At 41.4% G+C, this 16,865-nt stretch overlaps 1 protein-coding gene across 1 annotated transcript in view; it reads right to left on the bottom strand.

The window, feature by feature from the left end:
• Nucleotides 1-16,365, bottom strand: part of igsf11 (immunoglobulin superfamily member 11) — a 90,007-nt gene extending 73,642 nt beyond the window's left edge. Inside the window, exon 1 of the mRNA XM_061218263.1 lies at nt 15,859-16,365. Within this exon, the coding sequence (XP_061074247.1) occupies nt 15,859-15,922 (64 nt within the window). The 5' untranslated portion in view covers nt 15,923-16,365. The remainder of the gene's footprint in view (nt 1-15,858) is intronic.
• Nucleotides 16,366-16,865: the final 500 nt, after the last annotated feature.

The following is a 16,865-nucleotide window of genomic DNA, read 5'->3' as shown; positions in this document are numbered from 1 at the left end:
TAGACATCCAGTCATATGGTGTGTGTGTGTGTGTGGCTATGGTAACGGTGTGACCTAGCTAGAACAGTGGCTTCCAATTTGGAGCGTTAATTAATGGAGGTTAATGTGTACTAATGTGTCTTAAGCACAAGATATTCAAGGAAATAATCTCAACATGCGCAAAGGAAGAGACTTTCGGAGACTTTACATGGCTGTGGCTAATATCTGTATGAGAATCATTGGAATGATACTTCACGACATTTAAATGCATAAATCTCACACTGAATATATTAGAGCGATATTTAAATCAAGGTCTGCAGCCCTAAAAATATACACCTTCCTACTGAAGCAGGTTGTCTGTGACCTTGTGATCTTCTACTCAACACTTCTCAGGCAGGTGTCTGCAAGCACACAGCAACTGCCTGTTTAAAGATCTCAGGAAATCAGGCTATAAACTATGGATTCAAATATTCCAGTCATGGCACATGTTTTAACATAACTCTGGAAAATCAACAAGCATCAACTGCATTGTGTGTTTATGTTCTGACTGGTTTCTCAACGTAAAAACACTGGGCTGTAAACAGCAGTCAAAAGCAGTGTGGCTGGGAGACTGTGAATGATGCGTTCTAAATAGGTTCTGTCTATGTAGTGGCAGTAAATTACTCAATCGTGGTCTGAGCAAAACAATACACAGGTACCCAATAAATGAGTTGATTAAACAGCAGTGTTTGTAAAACGTAAATCTCTGTGTTTGCCACTAGTCCATGAATAACAACAAAGCAGGTAATCCAAAATGCAGGTAATACAATGGGCAAATGAAGACAAGCCTAGGCAGCAAGGAGACCCTGCACTGTTTAAATGTGCTGTTTCCAGAGCCCAGAAAAGCTCAAATGAGGCTGGGTGCGTGCTTTTATTTAATAAAATCCAAACATAATTTTCCTCACAAATAATGAGTCACAAGTGAAGTTGGATCATAGCTGAGGAAAAGTGTTTTATATTTTTAATCCACAAGCTTGCCAATTACTAACAGCTCACTTTCTGTATTTCTTTTTGAAACTTCATGTTTTGATCACAAATGATCTCATTAGCTGTAGCCTAATGGAAGTAATGGATTTTTTAAAATATATTTTTTATCAAATTATTTTTTTTTTTAACAGCCACAGAATGTGCCTACCCAACACACACACACACAACAGACAAACACACACACAACACAACACACAGCACACAACACAACACACAGCACACACAACTTGAAATTCTTTCAGTCAACAATGAAAAAACCCATCAACATCCACCTCCACCTCTGCTTTCAATAAGTAAACTGTTCAATAAGAAGTCCTGCTTTCCAAGAATTACACTTAATTGTGTATGTAACTAATATGTTACCATTAATTATATATTACAAATTATTTCATCAATTGTCTAATTGTACAGGTAGGCAGATATTGTTACTAATGTCTACAGCAGGGGTCTCCAATCTTATCCAGAAAGGGCCGGTGTGTGTGCAGGTTGTTGTTTTAGCACAGGACTAAGACAGCTGATTCTACTCATCTAGGTCTTGATTAAAGACCACGATTAGTTCATTAGTATAATCAGGTGTGTTACTGCTGGGTTAAAACAAAAACCTGCACCCACGCCGGCCCTTTTAGGATAAGATTGGAGACCCCTGGTCTACAGTGTACAAATGAGTCTACAGTGTATTATTCCCAAGAGAATAGAAACAGCAGAGTTACACAATGAGCAGATATGTCCACATTAGCTGGGAGAATAAAAACAGTGAAGTTCAGCCTTTGCAGACAAAGCCATACTGTAAAATCCAGCCCATTTCCTACCATTGTACCATTTGTCTGTGTCGATGGTTTATGGAAGCTAGTGAAAGCTGACATTCTGTGGTGGGTGAGGTCCCTCTTCAGAAGCACATTTGTCCTGGATATTCAGTCCTTTGTGTGCTTTAAATTGCACATTGTCTCCAGCCTCACATATGGTGAGATGATCTAAAACCTTTGTGGAGTTCATCCAGGAGGTCAGTTCCCCTCTATCAATCCAGCCCTTGTCTGGATGTATCTTCGGGAGCAGATTCTCTGTGCCATGTACAGCCCTCACCAATGGTAGTGGGGACCAGTGCTAGCGGTAGACATCTTGACGTGTTTTCCGCCTTTGTGCTTCTCTTTTATCGGCAGAGGAATGGTTGTCAGTAGCTGGTTGGGTCAGATTGGATCTAATCTGGACTAAATCAGAACTCTGAATCAGAATCCAGAGCAGGATGGATTTAATGACCCAATTTCCGTTTCTTTAGGAAAGATCAATATTAACATGGACTGAACTACACCAGCTGGACCCAGTAATTCCTGCCTTCTTCTGCAATAAACATGCATCTGCCGAAGTCAACACATTTGACTTTTCAGTATAAAGAACACATCGTAATGGCCCAGACTGAACCATGTCTTGTTTCTGAAGCTGCTGTATTGTGGTCTACTTTCTCGCACTCAGGGTTGCAGAGGGTTGGATGCTCTTTTCTTTGTGGAACATGGGTTGATGTGGGTACACAGCCTGTGTGAAGGGATCAGGTTTCAGGGGAGCGTTTGTAGAGCACTAGCTATTGCAATGGCGAGGTGAAGAAGCGCAAGTATAGTGAAGCAAAAGGAAAAGCCAACAGAGTACGTTAAAAACCTTGGAATTGCTTTTCTTTGATGGTCACAGCTGAAGTTCACCACAGGGATAAATAATCATGGGGTAATGTTAGCTCAGGAGGTCTGGCAGTCAGAAGGTCACTGGTTTGATCCCCGGCCCTGGCTGTCTCGACATGTCCCTAACCCCCAAGTGCTCCCAATGAGCTGATTGGATTGCATGGCAGCCTATTGCCATTGGAGTGTGAGTGTGTGTGTGAACAGGTGAATGAGAGGCATCAATTGTAAAGTTCTTTGGATACAAGCGCTATATAAATGCAGTCCATTTACCATGAAAAGTGACAGAGAGTTGCCGTGTTTTCTGTTAGACCTGTAAGTAACACAGATGAGCGAGTGGGATGAACACAGGTAAGACCAGGATGGGGGACCGGGGTGAACACAGGTAAGACCAGGATGGGGGACTGGGGTGAACACAGGTAAGGGTGGGGTGGGGGACTGAGGTGAACACAGGTAAGACCAGAATGAGAGTCTGGGGTGAACACAGGTAAGACCAGAATGAGAGTCTTGGGTGAACACAGGTAAGACCAGGATGGGAGACTGGGGTGAACACAGGTAAGACCAGGATGGGGGACTGGGGTGAACACAGGTAAGACCAGAATGAGAGTCTGGGGTGAACACAGGTAAGGGTGGGGTGGGGGACTGAGGTGAACACAGGTAAGACCAGGATGGGGGACTGGGATGAACACAGGTAAGACCAGAATGAGAGTCTGGGGTGAACACAGGTAAGGGTGGGGTGGCGGACTGGGGTGAATACAGGTAATCGCCAATCTCCAAAATACTGAAAGTTGCAAGCAACAATTATTCTCCAAATGTCCGTTTTCTGGAGAATTCAGTGCATTTTACAGCTTAGAACAAATGGGTGATAATAAAAATAAAAGGTCCAAATACTGTGATGCGAAACTTGCAGCACAAGCACATCCTCTAGAATGTTTGATCAGTTGCAAAAAAAAGCAAAGAGAATTCAAAGACAATTATGTTAATTTTAGTCAGGTTCATGTTAAGTGCTGCCTCACTTTATACTTCAAACATGGACAGATTACTGCAGTGAACTGTGTCCAGTCAAGTCAAGCACGCTAAGAGGCCTTCAGTAATCATGCAGCTTAACCTACTACAGGTGACTATGCTGAGCTGATGTCAACCTTTAGTATAATTTTCTCATTGGAGTTTTGTCAGTTGTATTTAAATTATTGCCCTCCTGGGACTCAAACTGGATTACAGCAAGAATATTTGATTAATCATTAAAGACTGTAACCTGATTAATATTGCACATAGGCATTTCATTAGTATGTCAATGAATCATACATACATATGTAATGTTTCTCTTGGGGTTTTCTCAGGGTTTTATTACCTGAACATCAGGACTTTTATTCACACTTTGACACTGCCACCTTAATATCAGGTAGAAAATATATCCGTTTCCATGGAGATCTAGTGAGTCAAGAGGCTACATCACGCAATTATTGGAATAAAAAAAAAAAACACTCCGTTGAAGTGTCACACAGAGTTCCACACTGAATTTTTAGAAATGCGGTGCAGAAAATCTCACCGTCTGCGACTGTCGTCAGAGTGAAGAGGTGTCTGCAAGACTCGCCTGTGAACCTGCTTACGAAAGAAAACAGGATTCTGAAAAAATACTATGGTGGCAGTGATCCCGATGACCGCCAGTGGGACAGGCTATCCCACACCATGGACTCATTCACAGGTGACCATATCTGAGACAGGATGGTGGCACGTGGGCACGGCAGGAATCAGATTAACCCTGTGACCCCATGGCCTGATTTATTGACATTTAAGTTAGTTTTTGTTTAAGTTGACTCTCGCTGAACATTTGATGGCAAACGTGATTCCATGAGACCACCTGGCCCCACTTACAAAGGCAGTCACAGCTCCGTCAATTAAAAGGAACTGTATTTGTTGTATTCACAAACACACTGTTTGGGGAATTTACATCCATCAAAATGGATTTACCATATTGTTTCTGTAAAGAAACATTTCATGGAAAGGCAAAGTTAAGAGCATCTGCTAATTAAATTCCACCAGAGTCTAACCCAGAAAACCAGAATGTGGTTACTGGTAGTGGTGCACATGTGGTTGATGGCCAAGGGCACATACCGGCATATTCAGCGCATTTTATTGGCCTTGATGTGGGAGCACAGTGCTCTCTTCAAGCCATGCTACTCTAATAGGGAACCTTCAAAGAACTACCAGCATCAAGAAAATGTTGCATTTTAATTATTGATGGATTTTAGTGCTTGGAAGTTTTCCTACAGATAATGAGGGATTTATGACAGATTCAACGCTCTTCTGCAGTTACCAGCTGTACTTTTTTTGCCTGCCCCAGCAATTTTAATGTTTTGGGGGATTCTTTAAGGTGTTAAACAGCATAGAAGATGTTTGCCCGATTCCTCCAACCACCCCAAACTCCCAACCACGAATAGAAATAGATTTCTTTTTTAAATGGGTACAAAGGAAGTCACAAAAGCTTCAGCAAGCTTTTAAGGAGGGGAACAGAGAGCTGCTTGTTTTCACAAGTAGTGATGTATTCAAATGGAAATGAGCCAGAGCAATGAATGGCCCTGTGTCTGGTGCCAGCCAGCCCCATCGCCAAGGATACCAGCGCTACCCCCAATGGCCAGGAAGCGGGCATGGTACAGCCCTGTGGAGCTCTGACTGAGCACTTTTAAAAATCTCTGAAACCTTCACCCCTACGCCCTGCAATGTTTAATACTTTTTTTTTTCTTTTACCAAAATAAAAAGATGGCAACACCCTCGAGCAAAGTTTTTTTTTCCGTCTCAGAAACATGTGACAATTTTACAGAGCCAACCTGGATCCTCCACAGTGGTTGGTAGGGAAATAAAGCATGATGCATTATGTAAGAAAACAGGTGCTGGTCCTCCAGGATAAACAGAAGCCATGTTTGGGACCTTCTGCCCCAAAGGCCCTCAGGCTGCCCAGTGAGAAGCAGGGGGGAAATGTGGAATCGGGGTCGGAGCGGTTACGCTAACAAGCCCAAAAAGACCGGGGGGTGTGGGAGGGGTGCGGCTAGAGAGCAGAGATGGGATTTGTCCACAGTAACTCCTGTAATTCCCAAGTCATGAGCAGGGTCGCGGTACCGGGACAGATATCCCGGGTCGGGTTGACCCTTTCACACCAACAGTGAACACAGGACATTCCCAGGTATGCGACCAGACTGAGGAGCTACTCACTCTGTTCGGCAGGAGAACTGAGGCCTCTGAGCAGACGGGTAAACCCCTTTCGCTGTACAACACAGTCCATGAAGAAAAGAAAGCGTAGAATTATGCAAGAAAACTAACTCACACAGGCTCATTTGCTTGCTGATATTTAATTAATATTTCACCCCAAATTGAATACGGATTAATTATAACTGCGTTCATTTTGCAAAGCTCAGCCATATTATCATGCAGGGTTCTGACAGAGGGGGCTTTCATCTTCATTCCAGGCATGTATTAAACAATGGAGAACAGCATCTCTTCTGCCATTATGAGTACAATAATGGGGCCTCAGTGAAGCTTAAAGAAACGTTCCCCCTCCTAATGTCGATGGCACTTAAATTCCAATTATGCAAGATAATCTAATCGTTTGCATCTATTTCTGCTCTCATGAATACACGCTCAGTTTAGCTCCTTTCTCACACTCTCTCTTTATTATGTTCCTGGAATCCATTTCAGAAGCACGTGTACGGTTTGAACAAGTCGGTAGGTAACTTATTTTATTGTGCACTTGGAGGAAAAAGACAACTCTGAAACTGTATTTGTCTTGTGTGGTTTACCTAGGGAACCTCCATGGTAAAAAGCAAAAGCCCATTTTGAAACAGGCTCACCAGCGTTCAGAAGGTGAGCCACTCCTTTTGGAGTGAACAATCAAAACTGAGGGTGGTGATTTCTGGAGCAACAGCTCCCTGGTCGTGTTGGGGTGGATGTGGTGATCTGGGGGCTTGGCATCCTCATTATTGCAAGGGGCTGTTACCTCAACTGTTCCCACCTGGCAGGAAGGGCTGGATCAGGAATAGAGGCCCTAACCAAAACTCTAACCACAACCTAAACCATAGCCCTTCCCTGGACACAGAGATGCAGAAAGCCCATACCATCCATAATCTATAAACCACTGCATGGGGAACCGCCTGCTGTAATCTGCCCAAAAAGCCAGTCTTAGCAGAAGATTTGGGACAAATAACCAGAGGAGCACTTTAATATTTTACACATTGTCTAATTCTGCAGTCTACTGATCTGAGCGTGTAAGGCTGGCTTTCCATTACCCTCAGCCCAGTGCCTAATGCCCCTCGCACAGCCGAGAATCTGCTTAAAAGCCTTTCTGCTGCGGGATAACACACTAATGGGCCCCCATCCCTGTCCTGGGATCCCCGTCACACCTCGTACTAAAGCCCATACATAAATCTTTACATTATGCTATTGTTTGCTTGCCTAAGTCTTATTGATTCAGTGGGATCAGAGCACAGTAAAACCACAGCATGTATAGACAGGCAGAGTTGTAAGGGAAATAACACAGACTATTGTATTAAGGCCAAGCTTACCATGTGACACTGGGGCATTCATTGCACTTTAATATTTGCTGGTAAAAGAAAGATGCTATTCAAATACAAAATGGGAAAATAACGCATATCACTGCCTATGCATGAGTGAGTGTTCTCCCACACATACACACAAGCACGCACACACACAGTGGTAAGATTACAAACCCACAGAAAGTCAAATTTTTTTCTGCTTTTCTGAACTTCATGGAACCAGGTAGCATCATGTCAAAACAAATTCTCATTTCACCAACAATGAAAACCTGAGCAAGAGGCTTCAAGATAAAAATATCAAGAAAAAATATCTTAAGTACATGATGCAATATACATTAAAATGGGTCCAACTTCCTTTTCAATGGGAAACCATGCAGGAAAAAATATTTGATACAAGAATAGAGGGGGTATATTGTGAGTATGAAGTCAATGTGGTGAGTGTGAATAGAATATGCTAAATATAACCACAGTGTAGTTAGTATGAACACAGTATGGTGAATACAAACATGGTTTTGATAAGTGCTTGAAGGCCAAGGAAGACTCTAGTGAATTAACACACTCTCTTCAGAGGATGCATCAGCTCTGTACAGCCTACAGTAATATACTGCACAGTCAATGTTGAATTATAAGTTAGCAAATTTGGTGCCCAACCTGGCATTCTGACACATTCTCATTTGTGTCCGACTTGACGCATGTTTTTGTTTGAGCAAAAAAACAAGTGGGGGCTAGGGGGGGGTGATGTCACTAAATATGAACCTCTTTCAAGACAAGTATTGTTTAGATGTACCTGACACAATTGTGTATCACCAGTTGGCATCGCAAAGCCTGTCCTGATGGATGAACTCAGATAAAAGAATAACGCAAATTCAAATACATTCCCTTTGATGGCTGTCTTTTACGTTTTTACTCAAAGTGCTTTTCAAATGGCTTTTATTTGGATAATTGTATTTCTTCTGGTTTGCAGCAAGAAAAAAAAACGGTAGGCAAAACTAAACTAGATTTCAACCTGCTAAATCCTTTTAAGTACACCCTGAGGACCAAACACCCAGCAGAGTGTGAATCGGCATATGTATGACGGAAAATACACCAATACAATTAAAATGGCAATAGAGGTAAAATATATTTTTTTAACCGACGGACACATCAGTGGTATTCCTTTTCTTTCAGACATGAGGGTCAGACGTTAATCAGGTTGCGAGCAGCAGCGAGCTCAAAGTGACAGAGGACAAGATGGCTGCAGCTGTTCGCGTGAACCACCCAGCTTATGATAAATTAATCAGGACTCAGTCATTAAACTTTAAACTTCATGTTTAATGGAATAGTCTATTTTCTTTTTGATAACCGCCATTAAATTATGCTCTCTTAAATTAAACTCAATTGTACCTGAGAACCACAGTTGTTTATTTCAAATGAAAGTATGAAAAAATCTAATTCTAGGTGAGGAAACGTGTGAAACAAATTACTTATTGTAAGATAACTGTGAAAGTTTAATTCTATCCTAAAACTGTTATATGACTACAAAGAGCAAGAAAGGTATGAAGCAGTACAGCATATGACCTGTGTATTTACTGTACACAAGAGTGAACTGTGTTTAAAAAATCAAAATATAGTAGCCTAAAGGCCAGGTTATAGTCTGAAATCGGTTAACGTTTCTGAAAGTTCTATTGCCTGATGTGGACTGCCGGCGTTGTCCTTAGCAAAAATACATAAACGCTACCCAGTCGACCAGAGTACAAACCAAATGTTGCAGCGACCAGCGATATCCATTGCACATCGCTGGTTGCAGCAACACTCTGTCGCTGGACTATAAACTGGCCTTAATCCTTAAGATGTTAGAGCTGTGATTCGTGTAACATGCTCATCCTCTCTGTCTCACTTTAACACTGCTGCATTATGGGTACACTGAAGAAGGCAATATTTCCATAGAATATGCTGCACATACATACCATCTAGCCAATCCTATTCAAAATCGGTCATGCTGACATATTAGCCTCAGCAAAACCTGGTATTCAGTTTCCTTAGTTCATCTGTCATATCTGTATGGATGTATCCAGGTAAGAGCAAGAAACCAGACAGTCCTCGGACTGTAAAAAGCTTTTCTCCACAAAAGATTATTTCCTGGCAATCAAGAAGTGGGGAGCCTGCCTAGAACTGTGAGGGTCATCCCTACAGGGGAACCAGCGTCATGCTGAGCACCAGAAGGGATTCTTCTGGACACTGTGTGTAATTTGAAAAATCATTTTCTGCGGGAATGTGAAATTAGCCCCAGTGTATTTATAGCATCTGGTAATTATCCGCTCAAGATGCATTTACTGTGCACTTTCTGTGTTTCAACTTTCTGGAAGCGCTCTGTTCTCAAAGGCAAGGCTACTCGCAGGGTGCAGTCAGGCTGGCTGCAATGTTACGATGGCTGTATACCGTATTATAGTGTCTCAAGTAAAGAAGGCACCTGATAGTGTGAATGTCTTTTGTTCTATTTATTAATTGGTCCCTTTGAGATTTTAACTGAGAACGGATCTGGATTTGAAATTTACGTGTAGAAAAAGACACTTACATGTAAGGTCAAACCCATTTAGCTTTCCTTCGCTTCAAATACTTTGAAATAATGTGATTTGTTCACACAGGATTTACAACAAAGAACTGTCAAAATGGAGTTCAGTATTTAATTAACAGCTAAAATACAGCTCATTTATTCAGAAGGATCATCTGCACCCAGATTTCCATTCCAGAATCTGAATCTGAAGCCTACATTTCGGGACTGCAGTGGCTCCTTCAGCTAGCTATATGTGAATACTTATATCTTTATGTGATGTGTTTCAATTAAAAGGGACATCCAAAAAAAAAGTAAACAAATTTTACTGATTATAACTAATTGCCAGACCCATGACACATTGCTGTGTGTGTGCCCCCATGTCTGACCCAAACAGAGTGTGTGCAGTCATGATGTTACTATTTTAACACCAGTGTTTCTTTGCTCTAAAATACCGTTGATACCAGTCCAAAAATTAAACACTTAACTACCACATTAGATTTCAGCACAATCATTTCAGTGACAAAATCTGCACACTGAAGATTGTTAGCATGAGCATTCTCGTTCAGAACTGGCTATATCTGATGGTACTGAGTATTGTGTGCATATATTATGGTTATATTGAGTAATAACATCATCATTGAAGCTCTTTTTATTTATGTTTTACTTATTGATTTTATTTAAATAAAAGTGTATTGCCATTACAAAACAACAGTATTGAAGGTGTGAAGATAACTACAAATGTAGACTTGCGTAACTTATGCCACCGGTTAAACCAAACACGGCAACATGACCATCTCAACTGAAGCTCACATGACCATCTCACTCAAAGGCAAAGCGGGCAGCGCAATGTTGTGAACAGAACATGCCAGATTAAGATCTGAAGACAGACATTCTAGGTTTATAAAAAAACTTTTTTGAGACATGTTAGCACATTCTTTGCAGCAGGCTGATCCTCTTTTAAACACTGCCTTCCCAATCATTTACTAATACACTTTTACTAATTACACATTTACTAATACACTTAGCCAGAATTAGTGCCCTTCTCCCTCAACCCCTTCTTTCTTCTCTCGTCATCTCCCCTCTGTCATTTGCGCTTCTGCACTCATCTGCAGTCCCAGAGGTCTTTTCATTTTGAGAGGCTATTTATAGTTTAAGATAATCGAGGTGGAAACTTCCATCTGCTCAACACAAATTCCAGCTGCTCCTTTTTAGAGCAAAAATCTGTACATTTCGCATCTATTTTCATGTTGTTCCTTCCATTTTTCTCTTTTTGGATGACCACAAATTAACCATTTCTCCAGTATTGTTTTGAAAAATGAAATCAGGTTTGTCTTCATTCAGAGTTCAGAGTTCAGTGCTTGCGTGCATGGTCTCATGTTTGCATGCGTGTGCTCATCTGTCCAGCATTATCACACAACCGCTGAGAACATCTCTCCTGGGATGCCATTGGATGTAGTTTTAAACATCTCTCCTGAGATGTCATTGAATGTGTGTCTGAAAATGTATGAAGGTAACTGATACAACAGGGTAGAGGAGATAGGGCACAGGGTGCAGGAGATAGGGCACAGGGTGGAGGGGATTGGGCATAGGGTACAGGAGATAGGGCACAGGGTGCAGGGGAATGGGCTATCTGCTACATACACACATGCAAAATAAATCTTGGGAGCGAGCTTGTGAAAGAGTAGGAGAAAATATAAAAATGAGTATAGAAATCCTGCTCACGGCATTTTGTTTTTTACTTCTTATATATTACCAGATAAGTAATTTGAGCAGCGTTGCATGTTGTCACAGGTATCAAGCTACGTATAACTACATGTAGCATATACAAAATATCCTACAAGTCTGGTCAACTGCAGAGGGCACATGGTAAATACTTCACTATTTTATTTTCCAAAAACACCATCATAGATAACGCACCCACAATCATTGCCTATCTCTCTCTATCTTCCTTTCTTTCTTTCTCTCTTTCTCTCTCTCAATTAACAATAGAATGACTAGCAATGACACATAAAACAGAGGATCAACTTAAACTGGAAAAATATATACGTACATCCATCCATCCATTATCTGAACCCGCTTATCCTGATCAGGGTCGCCGGGGGGCTGGAGCCTATCCCAGCATACATTGGGCGAAAGGCAGGAATACACCTTGGACAGGTCGCCAGTCTATCACAGGGCACACACACCATTCACTCACACACTCATACCTACGGGCAATTTAGACTCTCCAATCAGCCTAACGTGCATGTCTTTGGACTGTGGGAGGAAACCGGAGTACCCGGAGGAAACCCACGCAGACACGGGGAGAACATGCAAACTCCGCACAGATTTTTTTACTATTTTACTAGTTATGGATGTGAAGCTTTAATTTGTGGAAGAACCTATGCACTAGTAAGTCGCTTTGGATTAAAAGCGTCTGCCAAATGACTAAAATGTAAAAATGTGGGAGGAAACCGGAGTACCCGGAGAAAACCCACGCGAATACGGGGAGAACATGCAGAGAGGCCCCGGCCGACCAGGATTCGAACCCAGGACCTCCTTGCTGTGAGGCGGCAGTGCTACCCACTGCACCATCCGTGCCGCCTATATATGTACATGAAAAATATTAAAATATATATATTTTTAATCTCTCCCTTGCCCTCCGTTTATCTCTCTAACTCTCTATCTCCCTTATTTTTCAATGAAGCTAAAAGACAGATGCAGCACAAACTGTAGTGCAATTCTGTAAACTTTACTGTACGTACTGTGTATTTGCACATGTCATACATAACAGCTAGTTGAAAAGTTCAGGGCCACCGCTTCAGATCAAATTAATTTGCAGAATTGATCTGTGTGCCAGCTTGGATCCAAAGGCCCTGGAGACTTATTGTCGGATCATTAGAACAGGCACTCCAGAACCACACAGTAAGGGGTGGTCCAAGATCCCACTTAAAAAAGTGGAACCAATCAGCCATTTCATTCTGTCAAGGCAATTTTCTACAATTCTGTGATGCAAGAGCACAGGGTTTTTTTTGCTTCATATAGCTAAAGCTTGTCCTTCATTTGCCCTGCTCTGAGCTCCACAGTTAAGGAAACCAACTGAGATTACGTGAGACAGAAATGTTCCTGGATGTGAAAGGTTTCTCGACAAAGAAGGACCTCATTTACAGCAGTTTAAGAGCCGGTCAGGGCCAACACAACAAAGAATCTTGCAGAAAATGTATTGATAAAAGTAATAGATAGATAGATAGATAGATAGATAGATAGATTTCAGCTGCCATCATTATATAATCTAGGAGTCAAAAGCACTGCATAATGTAGATCAGCCAAGCTTACACGATTTGCAAGATTGACAGCAAACAAGGGGCAACTCTATGCAGTTAAAAATTGACAGATTTAAATTATGGAAAAGTGGTGGATAAACTTAAGCAGTATGTAATTATTTGTGTAACACAAATCATCTCGCAAGGAAAGAATGCCCTGCATTCATTTAACCATTAAAATGGTCGGAACAGCTAACAGACTGATTAAGAGTTTAAAAACTGAACTGTGAAAGGAGAAGGTGAAAATAACAAATAACACAGATCACGTGAAAACATTTGTTTTGGCGTTTGTGTAAGTCCGAGATCTTGAACAGATCCATAAGGCCGAGATCTTGAACAGATCTTGTGAGACCTAGAACCTGAACAGGTCACATATATCATGGGGGATCTACCTGTCTGTGCACAGGAAACTGACCTCAGAACAGCATTTTGTGAGGAATTGGCTGTTGGGAACAGGAAGATGTCCATTCTGACTGACTGACTGGTAACAGCCCAGAGTGCCACGTCAATGGGATCCATGTGGACCGTCCCTATCCGCCACAGAAACGCTGTTTCTCCGAATTACCACACTCAAAGACAATCAGGTACAAAATTCCAAGGGGAAACATTTACTGCTATAGTTGCATCCTAATAACCAAACAAATTGAAAACCATTTGAGGTTCACCTCCAAAACGGTTGAGAGAGCATCAGGCAGCTAAAATCTGTTGAGTCGGCCGCTTTGTTGCCTGGGCTCCATTAGCTGACTCATTAGCTAAATAATAGCAATGATCCTGCATGTACATGCCGTTTCGACTCCGACGACCTCTCACGATATGCCACGCTTCACATACAACACTTTCCTAGTACATTACATTATTGCCATTTAGCAGACAGTCGTACAACAAAGTGCGTACCCAACTAGAGACATAGTACATTACATTACATTACATTACAAATTAAATTAATGGAATTTGCCAGACGCTCTTATCCAGAGCGATGTACAGTTGATTAGACTAAGCAGGAGACAATCCTCCTCTGGAGCCACGCAGGGTTAAGGGCCTTGCTCAGGAGCCCAACTGGTGTGTGGATCTTATTGTGGCTACACCGGGGATGGAACCACTGACCTTGCGGGTCCCAGTCATGTACCTTAACCACTACGCTACAGGCCGCTACATACCCTCCCCCATGTCTTACTCTGGGTGGTATAAAGTGATCAACTACTATAATTACAGTAACCACGTTAGTGCTCTGACATCCCTTTAATAATATTTAGACAGACAGTGGGGAAACCAAAGGACACGCTCAACACTGAAGCGTAGGCTGGGGACAAAAACAGCAACAAAACCAGAATGACGTGAACAAGAAAACCAGCACTGATCTTCCGGGAGTTGTACATGCAGAGCTTTGTCACAGATCGATTAAAGGAAGAATAGCTATCTTGCACCTGTGTGTATCCTCTTTTCTTTGAAAATCAATACATTTTTATTCAAACCGTGGTATATCAGCCACTATAGATCACATGTCCTGCACTGACCTTTCACTACGCAGCCAATGGGGAATAAAAACTGATTGCCTTGTGTGACAATGATGTCAGACTCCCTCACCAAGGCAGTGTAGACAGACCTCTCCTATCTACATCGTTCGGTTTTACTATTTGTGTTAAGGTAGCACGCCGTATTAAATCAATGGAATGGCTACATTGGATACTGCAATTAAGTGTACCCAAGCTCTCTGATCCTCTACGAATCATCATCACTTCGAAGCAAAGGAAGTAATAAGTGTCCATGGATATTTATGAGAATTATGATTTTGCCTTTCCCATTTTATCAGTATTTAGTTAAGAAAATAGTCGATGTTTATCGATTCCATTCATGGCCTTTATTAAATTATGCTTGCAACCACAAATGTTGTGGAAATCCCAAGATTGTAAAGCAAATGGTCGGCCTACATAGAATTAGCCAAATTCGATTGACTCATTTCTTGAAAAAAAAAAAAAAAAATGTCAATACTACATTCTGGAACTTCTGGCTTCACGTGCTAGAGGCAACAACAAAGCTCCTCACGTGGGCACGGGTGCTCCGCTTAATCACGGGGATTACCAGGGCGCACAGCTCTACCGTCTGGACCTTACTTTACAGTTCAAACACTGTTCTTCTGCGTTCCGCAACCACAGTATGTGTGTCAAAATAAAATAAACCTAATCCCCTCCCCACCCCCCATTCAAAAAAATAATAATAATTAAACATGTTGTAAGACATATATGTTGATGCACTTTCATATTTAGCTACAAAACACGGTCTACCAATATGGATGAGTATTTAAAAAGCGTGCAAAACGTGCTTTGGTTCCAATTATGTATTATGAGAAATATGATTCCTGCTAATGGCTAATAGCCTATGCAATTAACCTTGTCTTAAGAATGCAATCAACTGCATTTGACGCGAGATGCAATTCGAAGTCACAAACCTTAGATATTTAACTTCCACATGACAATCTGAAGAAAATATTTACCGAAGATATAGCTAAAACAATGCGAAACGTAAAGTGTAATTTTGTCAGTTGGTGAGAACATTAAAAATGTAGGTTACGCGTCCATTATGTGTCCACTATGATAATACTCAAACTTAAATGCAGAATGAATAGGATATTATTGTTATTATTGTTGTGTATTAAGTACAGAATAAATACGATATTTAAAAAACATTTAATGGACAGATGTATTAATGTAGGCCAACGTTCAAGAACACAGCATAACCAAGACGACTGTTAGACCAGCTTTAGGCTGCTGTTAAGTTTTCTCCCCTTCAGACCAGGGACTGCATAAACTTACCTTCCATGCAAAGTACAGCCACCCAAGCAATCCAAAGGTCCGAGTTATGGAATTTCACCATCATTCGTCACTATTTGGCCAGTAGTTCAGTCTAGCTTCTCGGAAAAACGCAGGTATATTCTTCCAGAATTGATTTCTTTAGAAGGAAATAATATTTTAGAAACTAAATATAATGCATTAGTTAGACGTCCATATGTTTTACACGGTTTCGTGGAAATAATCCCCACTGAATTATAAAATAAAAAATGCGCTCGTATTTCCGTACAGCGCAATGAAACGACCCTCTGCTCCAGACAACTTAGTATCACAACTTATTACGAATCGTTCTTCTGTTCTTCTTTGTAGGTTGTTGATGTCGTGTTAAGCCTTTCGGCATCTTCTTTTTTTCTTACGTGGACTTGAACACCTTTTATGCTTATCTGTGCAGAACAGAGGTGGCGGGAATACGAATTGAGATTTGCAGCACCATTGCTCGGTGTAGAGTTGTCTGCTCCGTCCCAGCACCGGGATTTTTACCAACATGCATGCACTCTGCTTAGGCTCAGTGTTCTATTTGTAACACGGATTGATGGGTTGCCCGGACTGTTGCCAGGAAACCAATGACGCCACTCGGAAATCAAGGATATTACGCCCTCCTCTGGCGACCATGTGTTATGGTTTACTCTCAGTCTCAGAAGTAAGTTGTGTAACTCCAACAAGCATCATCGTTCAAGGTAAAGCAATATTGGTATCTGTGTATGTAATAACCTGTAAAATACTTTACTAGGAACCTTTTTAATTTATTACACCTACTTATTCATGGGATTATGGAATCAGCCAATTGTGTGGCAGCAGTGCACTGCATACAATCATGTAGATACGGGTCAGGAGCTTCAGTTAATGTTCATATCAACCATCAGAATGAGGAAATGTTATCTAAGTGACTGTGGAATGATTGTTGGTGGCAGACAGGGTGGTTTGAGTATCTCAGAAACTGCTGATCTCCGGGGATTTTCACGCACACTAGT

This window comes from Conger conger, chromosome 13, assembly GCF_963514075.1.
Source record: "Conger conger chromosome 13, fConCon1.1, whole genome shotgun sequence".
Lineage (NCBI taxonomy): Eukaryota > Metazoa > Chordata > Actinopteri > Anguilliformes > Congridae > Conger > Conger conger.
The sequence above is the reverse complement of the archived record's forward strand: the minus strand, read 5'-3'. Positions and strand labels throughout refer to the sequence as shown.